The sequence below is a fragment of the Podarcis vaucheri genome (assembly GCF_965113315.1).
Source record: "Podarcis vaucheri genome assembly, chromosome: 7".
Taxonomy (NCBI): domain Eukaryota; kingdom Metazoa; phylum Chordata; class Lepidosauria; order Squamata; family Lacertidae; genus Podarcis; species Podarcis vaucheri.
In genome coordinates this window covers 5,742,898-5,756,260 of record NC_138765.1, presented here as the reverse complement: position 1 = coordinate 5,756,260, position 13,363 = coordinate 5,742,898, and the positions used below count along the sequence as shown (strand labels likewise).

At 45.8% G+C, this 13,363-nt stretch overlaps 1 protein-coding gene across 1 annotated transcript; it reads right to left on the bottom strand.

Moving 5' to 3' along the window:
* Positions 1-2,717: 2,717 nt before the first annotated feature.
* On the bottom strand, positions 2,718-11,679 carry LOC309536841 (cytochrome P450 2A13-like). Its single transcript, XM_082231199.1, has 9 exons — positions 11,442-11,679; positions 9,819-9,981; positions 8,962-9,111; positions 7,754-7,914; positions 6,243-6,419; positions 4,388-4,529; positions 4,092-4,279; positions 3,429-3,570; positions 2,718-3,337 (listed from the first exon to the last, which is right to left on the bottom strand). The coding sequence occupies exons 1-9, from the start codon at positions 11,619-11,621 to the stop codon at positions 3,156-3,158; spliced, it is 1,485 nt and encodes a 494-aa protein (XP_082087325.1). The 5' UTR covers positions 11,622-11,679; the 3' UTR covers positions 2,718-3,155.
* Positions 11,680-13,363: the final 1,684 nt, after the last annotated feature.

Below are 13,363 nucleotides of genomic sequence, written 5' to 3'. Positions count from 1 at the left end.
GCACCCCATATATAATAGCTTTTCTCAAGAAGAAATCCGGCCAAATAAGCCAAGCAGGCAAAGTGTTCAGTCACATTACCATGCACAGCTCAGGGGTAAGCAGCCAGTTTTATTGTGAAAAATCCCATGTCCCTTTATTAGGGCTAACCAAAGTGTCACAATATTGAGCGAGCTTTTGAGTTTACCAGAATCTTCATCAGGTTAAGTACAGTGTGGGCAGAAAGGGACAGACCACTGGTTTGGTATTAAAACAAAAAGGACAGCCTTGATTTTCGTTGCACAACCTTAGAAGAGGCATGTCTACAGAGTTGTCGTGCAGAGCCTATGCACTTCAGAATTTCTGTTTACCATAGAATCATAGAATCCTAGAGTTGGAAGAGACCACAAGGGCCATCGAGTCCAACCCCTTGCCAAGCAGGAAACATCATCAGAGCACTCCTGACATATGGTTGTCAAGCCTCTGCTTAAAGACCTCCAAAGGAGGAGACTCCACCACACTCCTTGGCAGCAAATTCCACTGTCGAACAGCTCTTACTGTCAGGAAGTTCTTCCTAATGTTTAGGTGGAATCTTCTTTCTTGTAGTTTGGATCCATTGCTCCGTGTCCGCTTCTCTGAAGCAGCAGAAAACAACCTTTCTCCCTCCTCTATGTAACATCCTTTTATATATTTGAACATGGCTATCATATCACCCCTTAACCTCCTCTTCTCCAGGCTAAACATGCCCAGCTCCCTTAGCCATTCCTCATAAGGCATCGTTTCCAGGCCTTGGACCATTTTGGTTGCCCTCCTCTGGACACGTTCCAGTTTGTCAGTGTCCTTCTTGAATTGTGGTGCCCAGAACTGGACATAACACCTGGACTCTAGGAGATTTGGACAGAGATAACTCTGCGCTGGTATTGGTACAACTGCACACGGGTCCATTTCCTGCCCACTAAGAGGTTGTACAAGGAGCGCTTCGCTACATACAAACTATCCTGGACTTTGTGTTCATCATCTGAGGCCCTCCTCCACAAGAGGGCTGGACGGTGGCAACATGAGAACATGTTGGTTTTCTGTGGTGGCTCCCTGTCTGTGGAATGCTCTCTCCAGGGAGGTTTGCCTGGAGCCTTCATTATATATTTTTAGGCACCAGGTGAAAATATTGCTCTTCCTCCAGGCCTTTGGTGGACTCGTATCATACAGCCTTTTAGACATGTCTGTTTAATAAAAGTATTGGACTTTGAAGACTCCTTCATGCGCCCAGAAAGTTCCCTTCTTCAGAAATGTGAACAGCCCAGTTCTGAACAAGAGCCCATCCCTATTTGTAGCCTAACCAACTAACCCAATAAGAATTGCTCTGTTGGTATTTTGAAAAAGCAAGATTATTTTCTGTCTGTTCTCTGCCTGTCGGGTGTCTGAGTCAACTTTCTCCAAAATCTGAAGCACACGTTGCAAAGAAACTCCCGTCTGATAATTCAAGAGAGAATATGACATGTGATATTTTGGCCAGTCACAAATAATTTAGACAACGCAGTTGCGGTTAGGCATTGGTGGGGGTACTGTTCTATTGTTCTTCAAATGAAGGGGGGAAGGAGCTCCATCACCTTCCCCAAACAAGGGTAGCCCGGTAAAGGATTCTGGGGGGCGTGGCCTTGTCCTAAGCCTAAGGAGGTGTGGTCCCACGGCACGCCCCCACGCGGTGACACCGGGGGAGGTCCTAGTTGACGTGCCTCAGCAGGGCTCCTCCCACTGGTGGTTAACTCTTCCGGCCTATGAGCCGGTTAGTAGTTAGGACCAATGCCTAAGCCAATACTGCTCAATTCCTGTAATCAATAAAGTTGTGGCCTAATTTGGCCCATTAACCTGAATTCTTGTGTCCTGTATCTTTATTTCCTCGGGGGGAGGCAGGAACTCGCCATGCAAGGAGCTTCTTCTTTTTCCCCTTTTTTAAAGGGGGAGTGTGGCTAATGTGTTTGAATCTTTATATGAAATTGCAAGAGACCCAGCCCTATCATCCTCTGACTCAGGTGGCTATACCTCCTGATATTTTGGCTAGATATAAAGAAGATAAACATATAGCTGAGAAGCGGATAAAATATACTTTGTAAGCGATAATCCTTTCTCTAGGACTAGTCACATCTTTGAAGGAAACAAAGGTGGAAATTTGTTTTTGTTTTTTTATAAAATTTTTATTGGGTTTTCACATTTTATATAGACAAAAACAAAAACACAAAAAACAAATAAACACATAAACAAAGAAAAAAAAAAAGAAAACAACAACAAACATATATACTTTCCCGAAAATGTTATTTCCTAACCCTGGTCATTGACTTCCCCCTACCCCCTATCTTGCATCCCCATTTCCAAATTTATGTCAGCAAATTGGCATTTCCCTGTCTTAATATTAGTCCTTTTATAAAAGCAAACAAAATTAATTTTTTCTAAGTTGGACCTCAATTCCCTTCCATCGATTTCCCATTTTGTCTTGAATAATGATCTTTTTAACCAAATCCCATAATCATGAGTGTTGTTAAAACTTAATTTTTCCCTCCCTCCCATCCCCGGTTTGCGTCCCTTCCCAAAGGGACAAAACAAAGGTGGAAATTTGAATTAAACTTTCTGCTCGTGCCTCTGTGAGCATAGAATAGATCAATAAGGTTCAATAGTCAGGGGGCATAATATGGTGGGCAGAGTGAACTGTTCTACAAGAAAGTGGGGTGAAAGGACAGCTCCAAAGTGAAATCTGTCATCTCTTTATTCACAACATGGGAACAGCAGCTGACATTAGAATTTTGAGGGATGCTTTTACAGCTGTGATTCTGGTATGCCTTATAAATAGAAGTACACGTAAAAGAAGAGAATAGAGAACCAAGACAAAATATTTGATCTTGCAGCTTCCTCAATTAGGGGTGCAGCAGAAAAATGAACATTCACAAGAAATAAGGCAGCAAGATACTAAACATGTAGACAAAGAAGTAATTCCAGAAAATGGGAAAATGTTAAACATTGCCATTGCTAAAATTATGGGTGTGTGGACGTTAGGTTTGTGTGTGTGTGTGTGTGTGTGTGTGCGTGCTTGTGTGTGCTTGTGTGTGTGTGTTGTGTGTGTGTCTCCTTTTGGGTGGCCAAGGTTGGTGACGATGGGGTTCTTCTTCTCCAAGACACCTGACCACCTTCAGAGGGGAATGGCACACATCTCATAAAAATGCGGAAGGGTGGCAAAGCCAACCAGCATGGGAGAGATGTCGATCTGTTCAGAAGGGATGGGAGATTTGAAGCGGAAGTTCTGCAGGATGCTGGTGAGGATGAGAAAGAGCTCCATCTGAGCGAGGTGCTCCCCAAAGCAATAGCGTTTCCCTAGGAAAGAGGAGGAAGGTGAATACAGGCTTTCAGGGTGCTGTTAGACATGAGTCAGCAGTGGCTTGGAAAGGGAAGAGGACTCACTCACCGATGGAGAATGGCATAAAAGCCTTATTCCTCTTGAACTGCCCATTGTCATCCAGGAAATGTTGGGGGTCAAACACATCTGGCCTTGCAAAATATTTGGGGTCTCTCAGCACAGATCCAAGCACAGGGAAGACTTCAGTCCCCTGACCAAGAGAGGGAGAGAATCTTAGAACCATAGAACTGGAGAGCTGGAAGGACCCTGGGGGCATCTAGTGCAGCCACCTGTGATGAAGAGATCTCAACTAAAGCTTCCATGGCAGATGGCCATCCAACCTCTGTTGAAAAACCTTGGTGGAAAGAGATTCCACCACCTTCTGAGGGAGCCCTTTCCACAGCCTCAAAGCTCTTACCATCAAAGAGTTCTTCCTGATGAGAAGGGAAGGGGAAAATGGCTTTTAGAGGGTTAGAATTAACCCCTTTAAGCCCCATAACCACCACTACTCCTTTGGGGAAGGTAGCACTAGAAGATGTGGAACCAAAATCGCATCATCTGGCCGGGCTCTTCAGGTCTTATTTTGGATTTGCTTGGATGCCCCCACAATGATGATGGCAGACAGGTCAGAGACGGAGGTGTCTCAGAGGAATTTGTTAGCCCACAAAACATGTCTGGAAATTGTACTGAACGGTGGAGTCTAAGTCTCAGGAATGAGTGAAACCAAAATACCTTGGGAATAGTGTATCCCCGGAACTGGGTATCACAGGTCACACGTCTTGCTAACCCCAAAGGGAGCATGTCAGCAAATCTCTGGATCTCGTGGATCACAGCATCCGTATAGGGCATCAGGGGACGGTCATCCATGTTGGGAATGCGATTCAGGCCAATCACACGTTCAATCTCTTCGTGGATCTTCTCTGTTGAGAAATCAGCAGGATGTGACCAAAAGTGTCCATTTGCAGCTCCATAACTGGCAAAAACAAAGAGATTTCTCCACCCTCATTTACAGCTACTTCCGCATTCACCTTCAATTTCTGGGTATTTCAGTAGAAGCAGGAAGCCATAGCGCAAAGTGGTGCTGACTGTTTCTGTGCCAGCAAAGAAGACATTGAGGGTCGTCATAACGAGATTCTCTAGGAAGAACTCTGAGTTTGGGTTTTCCTTTTCCTAGCAAGAAGAAAAATGAGAAAAGAGGATATTTCACATATTATATTTTGGGATAGGCTACAATCTGACTGCCTCCTATCTATGAAGCTCTCTCTCCCCTACTGATTGGCTGAGCTACAGTGATGTCAAATCTTCGCGGAGCTCTGAATTAATTTTATAATGAATGATTTTAGAGTGTTGTGTTGTGTTGCACTGTTGTACTGTTTTTATTGTTATTAGCCGCCCTGAGCCCGGCTTCGGCTGGGGAGGGATATAAATAAAATTATTATTATTATTATTATTATTATTATTATTATTATTATTATGATGCAATGAGGGGAAGGGTCAGTTGTGGAGTGCTGAAAAGCATCCCAATGATTGTGTGGGAAACAGAGGGTTGGGTGGAGTGGGAGGAAGGAGTCACATAGTTCTTTTGTGCAGAAAGGTTACAGAGGCAAAGGAGAAGTCCTGCTGAATCAGGCCCCATTAGTCCAGCATCCTGTTCTCACAGCAGCCAACCAGATACCCCACTGGGAAGGAGGGTTTGAGCACAACAGCCCTCTCCCCTCCCGTGGTTTCCAACAACTGGTATTCAGAAGCATGGTTGCAACCAACTGCGGAGAGCAGGGCACAGCCATCCTAGCCAGTAGCCTTCAATAGAACTCTCCTCATCAATGTGTCGAATCTTCTTTTAAAGCCATCCATAAAATTCCCGGCGTGCTATAAGCTTAGGGAGAACGTAATGAAAATGATTTATAGATGGCACCACACTCCAGCAAAACTTGCGAAAATGTATAAAGGCAGATCACCAATCTGCTGGAAATGCAAAAAAGAGACAGGGTCATACTTACACATGTGGTGAAACTGCACAGTCATCCGTAAATTTTGGGATAAATTATACAATGACTTCAAAAAGTTATTTAGATTTACATTCAGAAAAAGGCCAGAAGCCTTCCTCCTAGGTATAGTGACACTGGAAATCAGAAAAGATATAAGACTGTTGTTTATGTATGGAACTACAGCAGCCAGAATATAAGTGGTAAGAAATTGGAAAAATGAAACAGTACCCACGATAACAGAATGGCAGACTCTTACAATTGAATACCTACAACTGGCAAAGATGACAGGGACAGTAAGAGGGCTTTACAATCAGAAAGTATACAAAGAGTGGAAAATATTCAAAGATTACTTAAAAACACACTGTACAAGTAACAAGCTCCTTGCAGAATTAAATTGATCCTTGTAAAACGCAATGTGTAAATGTTAATTTACCAGAGTACAGGAAGATAAATAAGGGCAAAAGAAGGCTGTGTGTTAAATGTAAATAACAATACAAGTACAATGAGAAGAATTGGAAGTCTCTTATTTAGAAATTTAACGAACGATTATATAATAATGCAAATTTCTTTTTTTGGTGTATGTTTTCTTTCTTTTTCTCTCTCTTTTCGTCTTATCTTTATGTATGTATATATTCATGTGTATATATTTGTATTTTAATTCAATAAAGAGAAAGGAAGAAAGGAAGGAAGGAAGAAAGGAAGAAAGGAAGGAAGGAAGGAGAAAGAAAGAAAGAAGGAAGGAAGGAAGGAAGGAAGGAAGGAAGGAAGGAAGGAAGGAAAGAAAGAAAGAAAGAAAGAAAGAAAGAAAGAAAGAAAGAAAGAAAGAAAGAAAGAAAGTCTATAACGTTTCCTTACTCAGAAATTGATCGTAATAACTAGAATAACATAATCTTACCTGCTGCATTTTCACTAGGAAGCAGTCAATGAAATCCCGAGGGTTGTTGGGGTCCAGGGTCTCCTTGTTTTCTTTTACCTTCCTTTTAATGAATTCCTTCAGGCCCAACAGCTTCTTGAAGGTTTTATCTTGTGGGCCAGGCAGGTACTGCATGATGCCTGAGAACATGTCGTAGAGCTGTGTGTGTCGGGTTTGGAGGAATCCAGAGTTAGGGGGAGGAAGAGAGAGAACAGATATTGAACAAAGACTGATTTGGGGGCAGGCAGAAGCAGGAGTTCCTCCCTCCCTTGGTTCCTCACTATCATGGAAGGTTTGGAAGAAACAGGTGGCTTGAAAAGAAGGGAGACTGGAGAAGTGTCTCTCCAAGAAGAACAGACAGAGGGAACTCCTCACTCCACCCAGACAGAACGTGGTGCTGACTAAGCTATGAACTTGTCACAGACACAACCTCAGGGCCTGACTTCCCATCTTTGAGGGACAAGGAAGGCAATTTGGAGGGAAAATCAGGGTGTGTGGCGGAATTGCTTACAAAGCCAGCAGCTTCGGTATCTCAATCTGGAATTATCTCAGGTTGAAGCAACATTGTAAACATTGTAAACAGAAGGTACTCCTGACTCCACCCAGATATAACTTGGTGCTGACTAAGCCGTAAACTTGTCACGGACAAAACCTCAGGGCCTGACTTGTCCTCTCTGAGTGACAAGGAAGGCAATTTGGAGGAAGAATCAGGGGGTGGGGAGGAATTGCTTACAAAGCAAGCGGCTTCAGTTTCTCAATCTGAGATTCGCTCTGGTTGAAGCAACATTGTAATCTTGTTCCGGGCTGAGCCTGACCAAAGAGCAAGGAAGAAGAAGAAGAAGAAGAAGAAGAAGAAGAAGAAGAAGAAGAAGAAGAAGAAGAAGAAGAATAGTAGTAGTAGTAGTAGTAGTAGTAGTAGTTTGGATTTGATATCCCACTTTATCACTACCCAAAGGAGTCTCAAAGCGGCTAACATTCTCCTTTCCCTTCCTCCCCCATAGCAAACACTCTGTGAGGTGAGTGGGGCTGAGAGACTTCAGAGAAGTGTGACTGGCCCAAGGTCACCCAGCAGCTGCATGTGGAGGAGCAGAGACGCGAACCCAGTTCCCCAGATTACGAGACTACCGCTCTTAACCACTACACCACACTAGAACGGGAGTTGCAGCACCATGGAGAGCTCAGAGTGAGACACTTGCTCCAACAAATATCAAAACCATTTTTAAGCTTCTCCCAGGTTCTGCCCACTTGTGAAGAACTTAGTTTCTGCTGCTATGGAAGATTGTAATATTGGCTTTTGTTGGCCAGGCTCACTCAGACCCCTGAATGTGATCTAGGTCCTTAGCTGGTGATGCTGCAGCTTCTAACCCTGTGTCTTGACCACTGCTGGTCTTTGGGGTAGTGACAGTGGTGACTGTCCTGCATACCATGCCTGGAGTAAATTAAGAGAAATTGCATTATTCACAAATAAGTCCTCCACTTCCCCTCCAATTTACCTGTCCCCAAGATGTGGAAGTAAACTGGAAGGTTTCCAGCATAACGCGGAGCATGGAGAGAAACTCCTGATCTTCATATTCAAAGCGGTTGCCAAAGGCGATGGAGCTGATGATGTTGGATACTGAGCGGCTCAGGGTGTAGGTGGGGTCAAAGGGTTCACCTAGAAAGAGAGACCCCCAAGTCACTCAGCCCTGGAGCAAGTCAAAAGTACACTTTGCAAATCAATTCAGTCTTTAATGGTGTTTTCTTTCATCTGCCTGTTTCTCCCTCGCTGTTCATCTAAAGGTGGCTTACAGAATATTAATTAGAAGAGTATTCGCATAAAAACCACAATTACTACTTTCTGTAACAACTCATGGAACATCATCAAAATTAAACCAAAAGATTCAGTTTATCAGCATTCAAATTCTCAGTTAACCGTCAACAGTTTCAATCATATCATCATATCATATCATATCATATCATATCATATCATATCATATCATATCATATCATATCATATCATATCATATCATCATATCATATCATCATATCATATCATATCATATCAATCTTTATTACGGTCCAGAGACCCAAGAAATCATTACAAAGCAATGCACAATTCAAACAGCCTATCTCCAGATTAAACAAGCATTTTGTTCCGACTTAAAGATAGGGATCATTGGTTGTTGCAACCACTGATAAAAACTTTGCCACTGCTAATGTTCTAGCATTTGTCTAGTCTTCCAATAGGAAACTGACATAGTGAGCCTCTGATTTTCCCAGGAAAGGTACCAGCAAGAAGAAGAAGAAGAGTTTGGATTTGATATCCCACTTTATCACTACCCTAAGGAGTCTCAAAGCGGCTAATATTCTCCTTTCCCTTCCTGCCCCACAACAAACACTCTGTGAGGTGAGTGGGGCTGAGAGAATTCAGAGAAGTGTAACTGGCCCAAGGTCACCCAGCAGCTGCATGTGGAGGAGCGGGGAAGCGAGTCCGGTTCACCACATTATGAGTCTATCGCTCTTAACCACTACACCACACTGGCAAGGGTAATATCAGTTCAGCCCTGGCTTGCTCATATTTCGCACAGTGCAACAAAATATGTTTTAAAGAATCGATATCTTGAGCACATGAGCAAAGTCTGTCCTGGTAGGGAACTCCTCTCAACCTGCCATCCATCTATAATTATGCCACATTTCTTGAAGAAACCAAAACTGAGCTCACTTTTTGTTGCCCTCAGGGATTCCAGCAGGAAGTGGGTCTCCTCCAGGATCCGCTCTTCAACAGATCTCTTTCCCATCCCAAAATCCCTCAGTGTCGTGATGGAGAATCGGCGTAGTGGTTTGGCCCGTTCCCAGTTACAGAAGGCAACCCCTGAGAAGCATAGGAGGAGTAAAGGGAAGGAGGAACAGGAGAAGGTGCACTTAGTGAGAATGTGGCTGAAAACACACAGTGATAGAGATATCCACCCTTCATTTTCCAATCTTGTATAGTTTTAAAGTTCAGAATTTGGGAGAACAGCCTAAGATATGATGTGGGGTTTTATTGTTGTTATTATTATTATAGAGGGAGAAAGACTCTCTGGCTCATTTACCTCCTCAGTAAAATGGATATAAGGGGACGTGGGTGACGCTGTGGGTCAACCCACAGGGCCTAGGACTTGCCAATCAGAAGGTTGGCAGTTCGAATCCCTGCGACTGGGTGAGCTCCCGTTGCTCAGTCCCTGCTCCTGCCAACCTAGCAGTTCGAAAGCACATCAAAGTGCAAGTAGATAAATAGGTACCGCTCTGGTGGGAAGGTAAATGGCGTTTCCATGCGCTGCTCTGGTTCGCCAGAAGCGGCTTAGTCATGCTGGCCACATGACTCGGAAGCTGTATGCCAGCTCCCTCGCCCAATAAAGCGAGATGAGCGACTGGACCTAATGGTCAGGGGTCCCTTTACCTTTACCTAAAATGGATATAACAATAATCCACGGCACAGAACCACCATTGAGACTCTCCGGTGCTAAGCTTGCTAAAAGGTGCCATATAAATGCCAGTAATCATGTGCTCTGGGCAAGAATTGCCCAAGAAGAGACTGACCGTAACCCTGGAAAAGCCAGTCAAACGTGGCTTGCTCTCCACGGTCCCTGAACTCTTCAGCCTGATCCACCAGGGCCTCCTTCACGGCATCGTATCCACACAAGACCACAACACGGCGAGGGCCTAAGTGGATGGTGTAGACAGGACCATATTTCTCACTGATCTGTGAAAACAGAACACAGCTGCTAGTCAGGTTAAAAGGGAGCACATCTAGAGTCCAGTACAGTGGTGCCCCGCAAGACGAATGCCTCGCAAGACGAAAAACTCTCTAGACGAAAGGGTTTTTCGGTTTTGCGTTGCTTCGCTAGACGAATTTCCCTATGGGCTTGCTTCGCAAGATGAAAACGTCTTGCGCTTTTTTCTTAAAGCCGCTTGACGAGGCGCAGTTGCGACGGACCGTGCTTCGCAAGACGAAAAGACTCGTGGAACGAATTATTTTCGTCTTGCGAGGCACCACTGTATCCTCTTTTCAGAGTGACCAACCAGATGCCCATTATGGGAAACCTTCAAGCTAGACCTGAACGCAAGAGCGCTCTCCCCTGTGCGGTTTCCAGAATATGGTTTCCTCCAACTGCGGAAGCAACGCAGATCCATTGTGGCTATCAGCTATTGGCATTTCCCTCCATTCCCACATTCCATGAAGCAGAATAATGAAGAGAGGGAATCTGTATCTACAGCACCAAAGTGACCTCTCTGGGGTGCAAGCCTGACGGCAAGACCCCCCCTCTCAGCCTCACTGATGTGGTCCGAGGGAGAACAAAGCAATACACTTGGCAACAGCTTGGCTGCAGGAGTTGCCGGAAGGAGGCATTCAAGGCATCATCCAAGCACCTTACAGACTCCACTCTGGATTTGCGTATGGTCTCCTTATCCCCCAAAGATATCTCACAAGGCAGTGGGTCCAGACCCCCCCCCCTCAGGGTTTACTCCTGGATCCTTTCTCATGAATGAGTGTAACCGTGAAGCAGAGGAGGTTTACGATCAGAGTTCTCCTAGATTGTCTACCTTCTCAGGTTGATGAGCCCTTTCTTGCCCCCATTTCTCCCTTCATGCAGCAACTGCTTTCTTGACTGATGGACCTGCTGTTGGTCTCTGTCTGCTGCAGCCCATCGTTGCATACAAGGCACCTCCCTAAATCACCGAGGGTTTGCAATCCATCGGATACCTTCACCTGTTTCAGCTGGTGAGTTTAAGCTGTTTCCTGGGGTCTGGCCACTGTCACATGCCGACAGCTTCTATTTATTATTATATTATATTATATTATATTATATTATATTATATTATAATTATTATAATTTTCTATACCACCCTATACCCGAAGTTATAGGAGCCATGGAGGGGAGGGGGAATTAACCCCAAAGGAACATGCTTTGTCCCCTTCAATATATACTGCTTCTCCCCAACACCTCAGAGAGAGAATCAAAAGCTGGAGAATGCGGTGGAAGGAGAATTATGAGGAGATGATGAGTCAAGTGGGAGAGAGAGAGAGAGAGAGAGAGAGAGAGAGAGAGAGAGAGAAGGGTGGGCAGGCGGATTGTATGGAGTGATCTTCATTCAGAAGCAGTATATAAAAATGATTTGATAATAACAAAGCAGAGAGTGGATAACTGAAACTGAAGTTACCTTCATGAGTGAACGGTACATATCGCTTGTGTTGACTTGGAGCAGGTTCCCGATGAAGGGGAGGGGAGTTGGTCCAGGCGGCATCTGGCTTTTGCGGTGCATCTGCTGCCATGTTGAGAGGACCATCAGGCAAGAGAGGCAGATGACCAGGAAAAGGGTTGCTGCTCCCAGGAGATCCATGGGGAAGTTGCGGGTGGCCTGTGGATCTCCACAGGCAATGTGTTGCTGACCAGCTGGGAAGAGAAAATACCCGCGCAGTCCGAGTTCAGCCTGTTACATACCTTTGGAAGAACCTCCTCTTTGAAATTGTGCAACCTGTTTACTCTCTGCTCAGGGTCTTCTTTAAGTCTTTCAAGGACAGATAGTGGTGACAGGGAGTTGCCTGCCCACCTTTGCACCTCCAAGGGAGCTTCAGGGAGTCCCAGAGTCAAGCACAATTCTCTCACCACGTTTCTCAGAAGTCCGTATCATTTGACCAGGTCGCTGCTGGTGTAAGACTAGGAGGAGAGCAGCTGAGAAAGAGGCTGCAAAAGGGTCACTGTAGCAGTAATAGAGTAGTCCAGAGCAGCGGCGTAGTGTGGGTTGTCAGCACCCGGGGCAAGGCAAGTAATTTGCGCCCCCTAACGGGGGGCAAGGCAAGTAATTTGCGCCCCCTAACCCTACAAATCTATGCCAATGAATGATGGTCCCTCTCTCTCTCTCTTTCTCATATTCCAATTGATTCCCATTTCCACCGATCAATCCCCGAAGCTCTCACCCAGCGAAATTCGTGCGTAATTACACTTCGCCATCCCTAATCCTGCCGCTTCCACCGGGAAATCATGACGGTGCGTTTCTCCTCTCCAAACTTTCCCCGGCCCTTTGCCGGCCGGTGCAGCCCTTTTGGCTACGAGCTCCCCTCCTTCTCTGCCCGCGTCCGACCCCACCTCCCCGTCCAGCCTCCCTACCTCCTGAAAAAGGCGCCGGCGCCGAGCAGGACACCCCCGCGGCCATCGGAGAGAGGCGGGGCCGAGGGAGGCAAGCCAATGGGCGAGGCGGGGGTAGGTGGCCACGGGGGCGGGCGCTGCCGCAGTCCTCGGGTGGGCAAGGTAGGAGCAGGCGGAGGCTGGCCGGCCGCTCTGACAATAGGGGCGGGCTGAGGGCACGACGGGGCTGGGCCCTCTGGACTGGTGCCCCCCCAGATGTTGCGGCCGGTGCGGCCGGCACCCCTGGCACCCCCCACGCTACGCCACTGGTCCAGAGAGTGAATGATAGAGACAGTATTCCATACTCAAATTCAAGGGCAGCCCCACATAAAATGCATTGTGGCAGTCACCACCAAAGGTGTAAGCAGAGCAGGAACAGGCAGCGGGAAAGCATCACCATTTATTTCACAGGAGGAATGTAGAACCATTTGTCAACCACACACACAAAGTTTTCTCAAGGAGAAGCTCATCAAATAAGCCAAGCACTGAAAAGGGGTGGTGACATAAGCAGGCATGGCCAATTTTATCTTGAAGTCCCCCTTTATTGGGGCCAACCCAGAATGTCACAAAAAACTGTGCAAGCCTCCGAGTCCAGCAGGACTCTTTATCAGGCTGGATGTTAAGCACAACAAGGGCAATTGGGCATTATGGGGAGAAATACGATTTGGCATTAAAAACATAAGGCCTGTCTTGATTTTTGCTGCATAGCCTTCAAAAAGGCACAGCTAGGGAGGTTGTCATGTCAAGCACATGCTCTTGAGAGATCAGTTTTCCAAAACACTCGGAGACTGGGGAATTTGAACAGAAATAGCACAGGGACCGTTAGGCTGAGGGCTTGTTCCAGTGGACAGAGAACGTTAGTGTGCAGTTCTCATAAGCTCACCTGAAAAGGGACATTTTAGAGTTGGGAAAAGACTCAGGAAAGGACGACCAAGATGATCAAGGGCATTGAGCAAC